General features: G+C 36.7%; 1 protein-coding gene across 3 annotated transcripts in view; it reads right to left on the bottom strand.

The window, feature by feature from the left end:
* The window catches only part of HERC2 (HECT and RLD domain containing E3 ubiquitin protein ligase 2), a 103,192-nt gene that overhangs the window by 26,634 nt on the left and 64,331 nt on the right, over positions 1-12,227 (bottom strand). For all 3 annotated transcript variants that reach the window (XM_040056362.2, XM_040056365.2, XM_040056363.2), the window contains exons 54-68: positions 11,289-11,394; positions 11,036-11,127; positions 10,327-10,502; positions 9,720-9,831; positions 8,768-8,849; positions 8,526-8,669; positions 7,802-7,892; positions 6,210-6,387; positions 5,706-5,787; positions 5,452-5,623; positions 3,445-3,589; positions 2,557-2,782; positions 1,644-1,815; positions 907-1,093; positions 16-156 (exon numbers count right to left, since the gene is read on the bottom strand). In XM_040056362.2, the coding sequence (XP_039912296.1) occupies positions 16-156; positions 907-1,093; positions 1,644-1,815; positions 2,557-2,782; positions 3,445-3,589; positions 5,452-5,623; positions 5,706-5,787; positions 6,210-6,387; positions 7,802-7,892; positions 8,526-8,669; positions 8,768-8,849; positions 9,720-9,831; positions 10,327-10,502; positions 11,036-11,127; positions 11,289-11,394 (2,106 nt within the window). The remainder of the gene's footprint in view (positions 1-15; positions 157-906; positions 1,094-1,643; positions 1,816-2,556; positions 2,783-3,444; positions 3,590-5,451; positions 5,624-5,705; positions 5,788-6,209; positions 6,388-7,801; positions 7,893-8,525; positions 8,670-8,767; positions 8,850-9,719; positions 9,832-10,326; positions 10,503-11,035; positions 11,128-11,288; positions 11,395-12,227) is intronic.

Genomic DNA, 12,227 nt, shown 5'->3' with positions numbered 1-12,227 from the left:
TATTGGCAACGTTACTTCTTTGGTTTTTGTCATGGTTTCTGCAATAATACTGGCAGCTCCAGGATCATCTGTGACTGGAATGAAAGGACGGGAAGAGGCAGCAGCAGCTGAGGGAGTTACAGCAGACGGTGTCACAGCATCTTCTGAGGGAACGACCTAGCCAGAACAAATAATAACTACTGAAATCTTCAACAAGACACCGTAAAACATTTAAGAATTTAACTATTTATCAGAAGGGCTAGTGCTCAAAGACAGCAGCAATTTAAAAACAGCCATAAGTTCAAAACCAATAGATTCAGCCTGTATTTTTAGCTTCTATTTTATGTTCCTAGTGTGGGTAAAACAGCAAATGCTCCCCTCACTGCCAGCTGCTACAAAAAACATACAATAAAACATCTGCTGGCAGAAAAGTCTACAAAGCAGAAGGCAAGCCCTGACAATACATAACAAGTTCACAGTTCATAAATGCGGAAGACCTCTTCAGTAGCAAGCTTTTTCTTTTCCGCTTTTGTTAGCAGTTGGGAATCAACATAGTAGAATTTCATTCGGGGCCTCATGTCTACATCAGTTGGTCTAAGTTTACAACTAAATTTCATTATATAATGGTCAAATATTCTGCTGTTCTTGATATGTTTTTAATATCATTCCTATTAAATTAATTCAATATCTATAAAATATTGCTAGAAATCATCACAATTGCATTTAAATGACACAATGCTTTCTGAAAGTTCAAAACTGATCTTACACTAAAATTTTAGTTTTTTCAAATCTGACATGTGCAGAGAACCTAGTCCTGAAATTAGAGCATGAAGGAATTTTTTATTCTCTGCTACTGTCAGACTAACTGAGATATTTCTCAGTCTTACAGTTAAAAACTAATGAAAAAAACATAATGTGACACTTTACCTCCCCTCTCCTGTCCTGCCACGGGTTTGGGCTCAGCCTCTCCTCAATATCTCCTACAAGCACACACTCATCTCCATTTGCAGGGCTTCCTGCAGAAGTAGCATCTGATGGGGGGGCTGGTGATGAAGAGGGACATTCCACTGGTGCAATCATACTTGCAGGCATCAATGCTCCAACAACTGCATCCCTGAAATCATTTAGGATGGATTAACAAAAACCTAATTAATTCCCTTGTTGAACTTGAAAAATTTTATTAGCTTGTCTTAATAAAATAACATAAGGTTTCCAAGCTCTAGGATTTAGAGGGTTGTTCATTGTTACTCTCCTTTGGGCCTGATGCTTCAATATTTAACATGAGTTTCTCCTCATAAATTTTAGCACAAGTACTCTGTTCTCTACTAACAATAACCGCACTGCAAATTTTCATTATTGTTTTCACTCTACCCTCTACTTCTTACTCCATATCATCCATCGTGATTTACTTACACAGCTTCTACATTATTTACTTGAGCATTTCTGAATGAAGGATTTTTTTTTTCCCTGGGCAATGGAAATTTTTGTAAACATAACATAAAGCTAACATCAGCATCAAAAAAAAGAAAATTTAAATGAAGCTTATGCCCATTCTAAGGAGTTTGAACTCCTTAAAACAATTTATACCTGACTCAAAAGTCCCTAATAGATGGTAAGCTACATCATCTTTTGCTCTGCAACAGAAAGAATGTTTCCATGCCTACCTGGCATACATGATTTGTAATGCAATCAGTATGTGAGACAATGCCTGCTGTTTGGCAACATTCCCATCAAGTGACAGGAGAATCTTAGCAAGGGAAGGGCGATTCGGCTTGGAACTGTTGGCCCCACTGATTTTGTTACTGGCAGCAGAAGAATCTGCATCTGAAGGAACACCTAAAAAGAGGCAGGGGGAAAGAGAAGGCAAGCATTTTTTAATGGCATAATACATAAAAGGAAATGGTTTATCTAACTTCTTGTTACATCAGAAGAGATGACTGAAACTAACTCTACAGGAGATTCTTAAACTGCAGTGTCTACAGTTACAAAATAGAGCTAATACTGAGGCTTTCCAACAAGGGCTTTCAAAAAATAGTATTTGATATTGCTACTCACTTATGAGGATTAAGGTAATACAGACCGAAATATTGTAGTGATCAGCACCTAAAACAAGTCTTACTTACACAAACATTCTGAAATAACAAGAATATTTATTCAGTACAAATTGCCTTGGTCGTGAAAAAGCTCAATTAGCAAGATGTTTGATGTATTATATTTAATACAAAACACTGCTGGTTTGATTCCCGAATTCTTAAGTGACTTACCGTAGAAATAAGAGGTAATGTGTAAGAAGATTAATACTAGTGTAGTTTTCACTTATCATTACCTCCATAAAGAGAAACTCCTTTGGGTGTTTGAGAAAGCACATTGCATTTTATTTTAAAAGTTCTACTTCCATGAAGAGTGTTGGTTGGTCTATTTTCTTTTTTTTTTTTTTACCAGAGGTATGTTTTATTGTTTTGTGATTTTTTTTTTAACCATTTTCTTTTGCACTCTTCTATCACCTATTAAACCACACACAAAACGAACGCTTCAACGACAGTAAAGGAAAAACAGTGTAAGGCAACAAATACCAACCAAGATAAGAAGCACCTAAAGGGTCCCTCGCTGTCTGGAAAAGGACTGGTTCATGAACAGATGGTGTAGCTACATCCACCGTTGTCCATGCTACACTGTGGGAAGACCCACAAGCAACCCGAGTGATCTTCTGGCCTTCCAAGCCCTGGACAAGAGTGGGTTTTCTATTGACTGTTGTAGTTCCATTGCCTTGTTGCCCATGGTCATTGTCGCCCCAAGCATAAACCTGCCAGGAAACATTCCCATTATTACTTAGCTTCAGGGCTTATCTCATTCAAATGCTCTCTTAAAAATTCCTAAAAAGAATGTTTGTGATTAGTGCTAGTAATCTAGGACACTTTAGACAATCTATTACTGTGACATTACCCCCTCTATCAAATAATGCAGGCATTATAATACTTAAAAAAAAAAAAATCAAAGCAGCATTTTATCAGATGATTCGTAACTTATTGCCAAATCATAATTGATCAGTTGATTCATAAATCACTCAATGTTCACAGTAAGCTGGAAGAATTAATTGCTCACTAATTACATTGGAGATCTGAAACAATATTATGATAAAGCTGAAAAATCTGTCCAGAACACTATGATTGCTGCTGCATTTCCAGAGTACGAAGCAGAAAATTGATCATGAGATAACGGAAGGAAAACACTACAAAAGCTACTATGACATAAGTATTTCAACTCCAATACTAATATTTTAAATACTAATATATTTTAAATTACAATCATGCTTCTATTTATGCAGGACTTGTGAAAGCAAATAAATATAATTAGAAATTTTTATTTCATTTAGTCAGCACCAATACCATTATACTTTCCTTCCCAAACAGTTTACTCCTTTCTGCATCAAGGAAAGTGGGGAAAGGAGGGTGATGCACAACCTACCTGTCCAGTGTCAGTCACTGCCAGACAGTGGAGAGCTCCCACAGCCACGTGCACAATCTTTTTACCCCTCAGTCCTTCCACAACCTGTGGCTTTCGGACATGAACATCTGTGCCATGGCCTAGCCTGAAGTAGTCACCCTTACCCCTGCAACAGATAGTAAATGTAACATTCAAAACAACATTCTGTTTCCACTGAATATATTCCATTTATCACCGCCTGAAATATACACACCAGCTAGCAAATGCTTTGAAACTGAATCCCAAAGGCAGAAAATTGAGGATAACTACAGTTCTATTACACTGCAGCTTCTCACACCAATACAGAAGAGCATGTTTGTGGCTGTTTTTTTATATGCAAAGCAACTGGTAATACATTTAATTTCCTCCGCTGCAAAACACTGCAATTATAAACACAAAATTCATGTGGTTTGATAAGACTTGGGCATATCTAACTACTGAGGATAAACCTAACAAGAACAGAACCTTTAACCTACATCTGCTTCCATGGAAAAAATACACAGGGAACTACAAACCGTTGGAAGCCTCAATATAGATTCTCAAGTCTCCATAATTTAAATTCTTCCAAAATTGTTATACACAAACTGCACTTAAAAAAATAGCATACACAAAAAGTAAACACCTTAAAAATACTCTATCAAGAATGTCAGTAAAGAATAAAAAAACCCTCATATTTCTTCCACTATGTTTTTAGTAACCAGTCACTCAGTCCTTTTGCTGACCATCAATTTTTCTGAAGAAAGGTTATATTATGCTGGAGGGTAACATGATACAGAGTACTGTTAGCTACCTAAAGTTATAACCCAGAAGTGATGATTTTTTTCCTCAAACTATTACAAATTCAAGAATAAAATTTTTAAAGCAATTCAGCCATCCCCAGCTGAAACAGACCCAAAAATCTACTTGTAGACCTGTAATGTCATGAAATAGCTGTAGATTTTTGACTAGATGTAACAGTGCTAAGAAAAACTAGGGCTAGGAAGGGATAAATGCAAATTTTGGAACGAGTTCTTAATTAAAAAAAAAAAAAAGAAAGACTGTCAAATTATCTTTCCTCTTGCTCCTTTTTACAAAAAAATAAAAAATCAGAGGGAGAGCAAGAAAGAAATACAGATTTCAGTGGCCATTCTGAAAAACGTCACCTCTGTTAAAAACTTCTCTTCCCTTTAACAATAGTAGTAACTTATAAAAATGAAAATTTCAAGGATTTCTCCTCCTTCAGCAACTGCTGACAACAAAACAAAAATGCCTGGTTTAAGTCTACTTAGTTTTGATACACATCAAATAGGTCACAGTCTTATTACACAAGGATGGGATAAGACCTTGATCTGATTAGTGCTCTGAAGTTGACCTGCCATGCACTAAGCTCTCAGATTTTACAAAAAGGTTTATAAATTCAAAAAGCCAGATTTGTGTTGAAAACAAAGCAGAAGCAAGCAGGCAAATACGAGAAAAATAAAACCATATCTGAGTAGCTCTCAGTGATCATCTCATACCAATTCCTGCTCCAAGACATCATTACTGACAACTCAGTGGCCTTCTGAGCAGCAACAAGCTGTTGCTGTGTTCCCAAGGAAGTTCTTCCCATCTGCTCTGAATTTCAGCTTACTTCCTTTATTCTCCTGCATCCTTAGTCTCTCAAGTCTCTGCTTTAGCTGTAGGCTTCATAGTCCAAGTTACAGCTCTCAAGTTTTCTTTTTTTCCTTTCCACTCTTAACATTCCTTTACATGTCTCAGGCTGACCAAGAGAAGGAATGATCTTCCCTTTCTGCCACGAATTCTACAGGACCCAGGCATTCTAACAGAGTACAGCAAACAAGAGAGCATGCTACGAGTGTTAGAGCGACTGAATGGATGCAGCTCACCTGGAAGAGCTGCCAATTTAAAAGACAAAGCACATAGATAAGGCAGAAATGGAGTCAAAGAGCATTAAATACAGCACATAGCTAGCAAATGCTTCGTTAATACTTCCTAACAAATGTAACGTACCATGTCCATACCACTCCTGACTTGGTCAGTGCCAAGGAGAACTGCGCACCACACTCAATCTGACAAACGCCTTGGCCGTTCAGTCTTTCAATGTTCTGAGGAATGTTGCATCCTTCACTTCCTCCTCGGCCCAGTTTTCCAAAATCACCATCACCCCAAGAAAACACCAAACCTAACAAACATCAAATTTCAGGTCAAACAATGATCACAGTACTCCCATGTGCTGGAAAGCTTCTGAAACAGGATACTCCTACCTTCATCTGTCAAAGCAAGAGTCTGAGCATCTCTGCTTCCACATGCAACCTGAATGACTCGGTGGCCAAGGAGCACTTTAACCTACAAAACAGAAGGAGTAAGAAAGAAGTTTTCAAAGAAATTATGTTTAAAAAGCTTACAAACATTTCCAAGGTCTTATGACTTATCTTGGTCATTGTGCCCAGCGTGAGCAAAGAACTAGCCAGCCACACTCAGAACCCAACATTGCTACATGGTAGCTTCCAGCTATGTCTCAAAGCAGATGCAGGACATGAATGCTGGAAGCAGCACTTGCCATTTCACATCACTTCCCAAGAAAGAGATGGATCTTTTTGGCCTTTCTGAAATAGCTTTACTTTCACTAGAGGTATGGGTACCAAAACCTAATTTAGGTCACTCCAAAACAACGTCTTTGTACTGCCTTCATGGTTTTTGTTACTTTAGCTTCATGCTGCTGCCATTTGTTAAACACATTTACATTTCACCAGAAACATTGATTTTACCATCTTAGGCTTCAGCTGAGTGGTATTATCTCCATGTCCCAGTCTTCCATATTCTCCAAGACCCCAGGTATACAGTTCACCACTAGAGGTAATAGCAGCACTGTGGGAACTGCCACAGGCAATATCACGGATGCGTTTGGTTTTCAACGCTTCTATCAGCCTGGGTTTATCACAGTTCCTGGAGAAAATGAACAACAAATCCATTGTGTTTATCATAAAATAGCCACACAATCTACTCCAACTGTTATAATACAAATTGTGCAATAACTGAAAGTAATCTCAGCATAAATATGCAATACTCTGATTCCAAGATGTACTATTTGACAGCACCATAAATCCAAAGTTTACACTACTGTAATGTCCTTCAAAGTTATTTAAAGAATATTTTATGTATATGCTGCCCAACTTAGGTGAGAAATTCAAAATGTCAATGCAACGGATCAATTAAACAGTGCATAACAGAAAGTGAAAACTAATTTCCTGTCACTGCCCAAAGTTGAGGGATTTATAGGCAGTGAACACACAGTGAGATTAACAGATGACACTCCCATCCCAACTTTGCTCTTCATGGTAGAGGAATCAAAACTAGAATTTACTGTTAGACTTCTATGTGAGTACTACTAACATTTATTCTTCATGCAGTTACAGTATTCTCTTAATTGCAAAAAAAGATTCAACTCAAGATTTTCTAATATTGACTGTACCAGAACCACTAACAAGATTCAATAAAATTATGGAAATGGCCGCTGGAAATATTGCTACTATGAAATACCTAGGAGTTCCAAACCCCACTTTCAGTAAAATTACATAAAACACGAAGCAGTTGAGAAATAGACAGTAATACTGCTCTGATCTGGCCTTCCCTTTTCATTAGTCTGACCTAGCCTTATAAACATTTATCTGCTGTAACATATTAACCATCTGATTTAATTTTGTATGTATTATGGACAGATCCTCAAAATATATCAGAATGACAAAAATATTTATCCATGGGCTTTGTTTATCAGGGTTTTTTTTCTTTCAAAATACTGCTCTGTGGGCACATACTAAGTAAAATCTGAGAAAATTCAAAATTTTCTCATAGCTGTCCTGTGGAAGATTAAACTACGTATTACCAAAAAGTGGAAGAAGTTTATTTCTGGCTAAAACGTCTGTGAACTGAAGTTTAAAAAAAAGGGCTATAAAATGACAACTTACATTATGAACTGTTACAGCTGTTACAGCTCCAGAATATAAAATTGTTATGGTTTTATTCCTCAAGGCACCTTGAGGAAAAACCACACCTTATAAAAGTAACTAAAAACTACATGTCCACATGTATGGAATTTCACCAGTAAAATTTGAAAATACCGGTCAAATCCATCTTTCTAAGTATTATATTAATTGAATGCCTCCTTTCTAAATGGCTGAAGCCTGCTACAAATGTTGCACCATAAATTTCCACATATACTGTGGAAAAAAGTCTTCTTACAACACATTTTTTTATTTCTACTGTATTAAAAATATTGTTATTGTCAATAATGGCGGTCAGCTGTGCTGTAACAGTCAACAAAAATCTTTTACTGAAATGTAGACAAATTTGGTATCCTTACATTCGACTGAAGTGACCGAGTTTTCCATCATCTCCTTCACCCCATGAAAACACCTTTCCATCAACAGTTAATGCCATAGCATGCCGGCCACCTAAAATTGCAAACATAAATATACACTTCTGAACTTTCAAACAGGCAGCAGGTCTTAGCAACAATTTGACATTGCCGTTTTTCTACAATGTAACTGGACGAGCCTTTCAGCTCCACAGACATTACTTATTTTCTTTGGAGCTTTTATGTGATTTAATTTAAATTTTGTGTGTGTGTGTGATAGTAGGTCTCCCAGTACATCTGAAAAAAAACACCAAAAAAACCAAAAAAAACACCACCACCACCAACAACAAAAGAACCACCCCAATAACCACACAATTTTCCATTTTCGGAGTTGCAAGAAAAAACAATGAGGAAAACAAACCCACCACTTGGAAATATTAAAAAAGAAAACACTTCCTTTCAATCAAATGGAAACACCAAAGTTACCTTCCAGCAAATAAGAACACTTGCATGATCTAAACTCACTGATTTTAAATAACAGAACCGTTAGATTTAATCTGACATTGTATTACACTATAATATCAAACAGACAGAATTCAATAACCTCTACTTATTTTTAAAAAATAATCTGATATGCTAGGGCATCACAGCACCCAAGGAAACTGCAAAGCAACTGTTTTCAGGCTTAATATGTTACATTTTTGTATATAAAGATAGCAGTAGTCAGTACCTGAGTGAACAGCCACCTTCTTTACCACATAGTTGCTGAGAGCTGTAATCTGGCGGGGAATAGGCACAGTTCCACTAGATATTCCTAAACCCAGCCTTCCATTTGTGGCTTCTCCACAGGCATACACTTTACCCTCCACGGTCACTAAAATTAAGAAAAAAATTTGGAACACCCTTAGTGCTTCACAATTCAAAATCTGTTTCTGCCTTTAAACAATTATATTTATTTTAAACTTATGTTACCTGCAAAAAGGCTTTTGGATCCTCCAGCTACTTGCACAACATTCAAGGCAGACAGGGTTTCAGAAAAGGAAGGGACTTTTATCTGGAACAGACAGGAAATAAAAATCATTACAATTCACGTCAATGTTTTACACTTTAAAAAGAAGAGCTCTTAAGGGATAAACCAGTTAATCTAACAGGTACTTTCAGAAGCTTCACACATGCCAATTAATACCAAACCAAGCAAAAGACAAAAACCAATTAAAAATACTGAAACTATGATAAATATAAAACCTGAGAAAAAATGAAAGGCAATATAAACAAGGACTTTCTTTTAGTAGTTTTCTTGAGAAAACTGAAGAAAACAGGAAAGATCAACTTTTTGATTCTTCAAAGGTACTCTGTGGATACAATACTATATTTTCACAATATTAATTGAATAAATGCTCTCAACATCATTTTCAGATTAATTAATGATGTTTTAAATTGATTACACTTTTACAACATATCTCATCTTGTATGATATTAAAATTACATGGAAATGGCTGCACACTGAACTATAGGGCTGAAATTCCTATAGTACGATTGCCAGGTACAATACATAAGAAAGTTCACCAGAAGTTTTTATTTTATGCATGCAAACTCAACAGGACCAAAATACGTAGAGTGCTACACATTTTTTTAAACAATTAGTTTATTCTTATCTAAAACAAATGATTGAGTGGCTGCTAAAAATCAAGCCAGATTTCAGCGTAACAACCAAAATGCAAACTTTCTCCTGTTTTCCACCCAGCAGATATCTACATGCCTTAACACGAAAAAGCCACCAAAAACTACTTTTTGTAGCTTTCAGTAATAAACTGTAAAATTCTGATGAAGTCTGAATTAATTTTAAACGGTGTAACTCATACATTTTATTTTTCACATTTACATTTATGTTTGTCTTTAGTACTTAAGTGCAAAAACAACATACCTTGGAACCTTTTAGCCCTCCCAATTGGTCTTTGTCATTCAGTCCCCAGACAAAAACTTTGGTTCTTATTGTAGCTGCTGATTCAAGCCCAGCTGCCTTCTTTCTAACAAGACTAAACATATTGAGAGAAGAAAACATGGTCAGTTTAGCAAACAGCATGCTGTAGCACAAGCACCTTTTTAGTGTATTTATTGTTTTTTACAGTTTGGAACAGTTTCAGGACTCAAGCTACACTACCACAAAGTGGTGTAATTTTGGTTTTTTTTGCGGGGTGGGGGGGAGGGGTTGGGAAAACCATGTGCCACATATCAAACATAAGCACATCAAGTTTTTAGCTCAGTTTCCAACTCCAAGTATATTGCAAAAGGGCAAAAGGGCACGAGCCCTACAAAAAGTTACACCTCACCAGTGTGATCCTCTCAGAGAATGTTTTTACTGACAAAGGATCTACTTACAATTCCAATAAACAAAGATACTGATTTCTCTTTACTACCATTCAACCTAATTAATGTGTTCTTTCTTCAATCATATCTCCAGATTTATAGGAATATATAGATACTAAAGTTCTTTACCATTTCCCCCTGCCTTCACCACTGCAGTTACCTACCTCCCAGTATTAGCTTTATCATCATCCTCTTCCTCATTATCAGAAGCCAAGAAAGGGACTGCAGCCAAATCTTCATCCTCAGCACGTATACGTCCCAGTATGCTGAGGCCATGTATTTTGCAATCAATGCCAGAGCTTCTGCACTGTTTGATTGCAATCTCAATATATCTGTGGTACTAAGAAGAAAAATACTCCATTGACATCTTTTGGGTTCTATGGAACTTTATAAAACATAGGAAAGAATTACAACTGTTGCTTGACTTTGTCACTTTAAGAAAATGAATCTGTCACTTCAAATGCTTGTAGTTTCAGCTCTAAATAATTCATGCTTTATCATTAGCATATGGTCTCATTCATATGAGAAATTTCACTCCCATTCTCAGAATTCATTATGCATTTCTCCTTGCTGTTGCTAGAAAAGATCAGAACCATTAACCAAAATTATGCCCAAAATTTAAGTTTACTAGAATGTCTTACTGCTTCATAGGTGTATTGATTTACATAAACCCCCTAAAATATCTAAATCTAGTGTTACTTTGTGATTATGGTAAATTATTAACTTTACTAACTTGCCAGAAATAACTGCTAAATTAAGAGGAAAAGTAAAATACCAGGCTTTAATGATCATAACAATACTTTTCATCCATCTCTTGCAGCACAGTATTTTTCTGTTGCACGCAAGAGTAATTCTCACACAAACTCCACTTACTTCAGTACAATCACTGAGTAGAGGCACTGTGGTGTCTGTAGGATTTATATTGATTGTCTTTAGCTCTATAAGGTTATTTAAGGAATTACCCCCTAGAAAAAAAAACACAGAAAGAAAAACATTTTAGGATATGGTATTTGTTTCACAAACAGGCATCGGGCAAATGACTATGTTAACAAAAACCAGATAAATACTGGCTGTTGGATGCAAAAAAAAATTTTTCTTTTTGACTTGTTGGAGAACATACACATACCTGAAACTACAACCAAGGAGGGCATGTAGCTGCTGTCTGCAGGGTCCACTATCATCTTTAGTCTGTGAACAAGAACATCTGGAAAAATCTCCAAGCGAATCCAGTGCTAGTGGAAACACAGAATTTCATTTTTAGATAGCATTGTTATAACGACCATATGATTTAACAAGAATATATAACGGATTTTTTAAAGCAAGAATGGAAAAAATTTCTGAATGTTACAGAACAGCTGCAATATATGGCAACCGGCCAAAGGGAAGTGACCTTGTGAACTTCTTGCTTGTCCTACCTCCAATTACAAGAGAAACAGTTTTAGCAAACTATTTCAGCCAAGACCAACACGACTGAGAACACAGAAGGCACAGTACCACTGGAGGCTAAGCAATGGAACACAATGTAAGTATTAGGTTACAGCCTATAGAAAACCTGGAGTAATGGTACCTGGGGACATTCTCAGCATGGCCATCAACACAGAATCAAAACACACTGGACAGGTGCCCAGCTGCAAATCCTGGTGCCTAGGCTGGTCACAAAGCACTGCCTCAGGCCAATGAAAGTGGAAAACCATAAACTAAGGAATGTGATCGGGATACGCAAAGCAACCACATGGAGACGAGAGATCTTGCAGGGCAGAGAGTTCCTTCGAGCGAGCTCAAGGCTGAGCCAAGGCCGAGAGCCCCTCTGCCTGTTTATTTCTCACTTTTTATACATTTGTGGGTCTGGCTGTGGATTGGCTTCTGGAGTTTTCACCTTCCAGTCAAATGGCCAGACCAACTGTCAGTTACAATTGTTTTCAGGTTAGAAATATGCAAACAAAGGACAGAGAATGAAAAACAAAGGATTTGTTTATATTACATGTGTGAGAAAGAGAAGAAACTGCTCCTAATATTGTACAGTAGCTAAAAGTCTGACTCCATTTTATGAACAATCAAAAGGCTT

Source organism: Hirundo rustica, chromosome 2, assembly GCF_015227805.2.
Source record: "Hirundo rustica isolate bHirRus1 chromosome 2, bHirRus1.pri.v3, whole genome shotgun sequence".
Taxonomy (NCBI): Eukaryota; Metazoa; Chordata; class Aves; order Passeriformes; family Hirundinidae; genus Hirundo; species Hirundo rustica.
The sequence above is the reverse complement of the archived record's forward strand: the minus strand, read 5'-3'. Positions and strand labels throughout refer to the sequence as shown.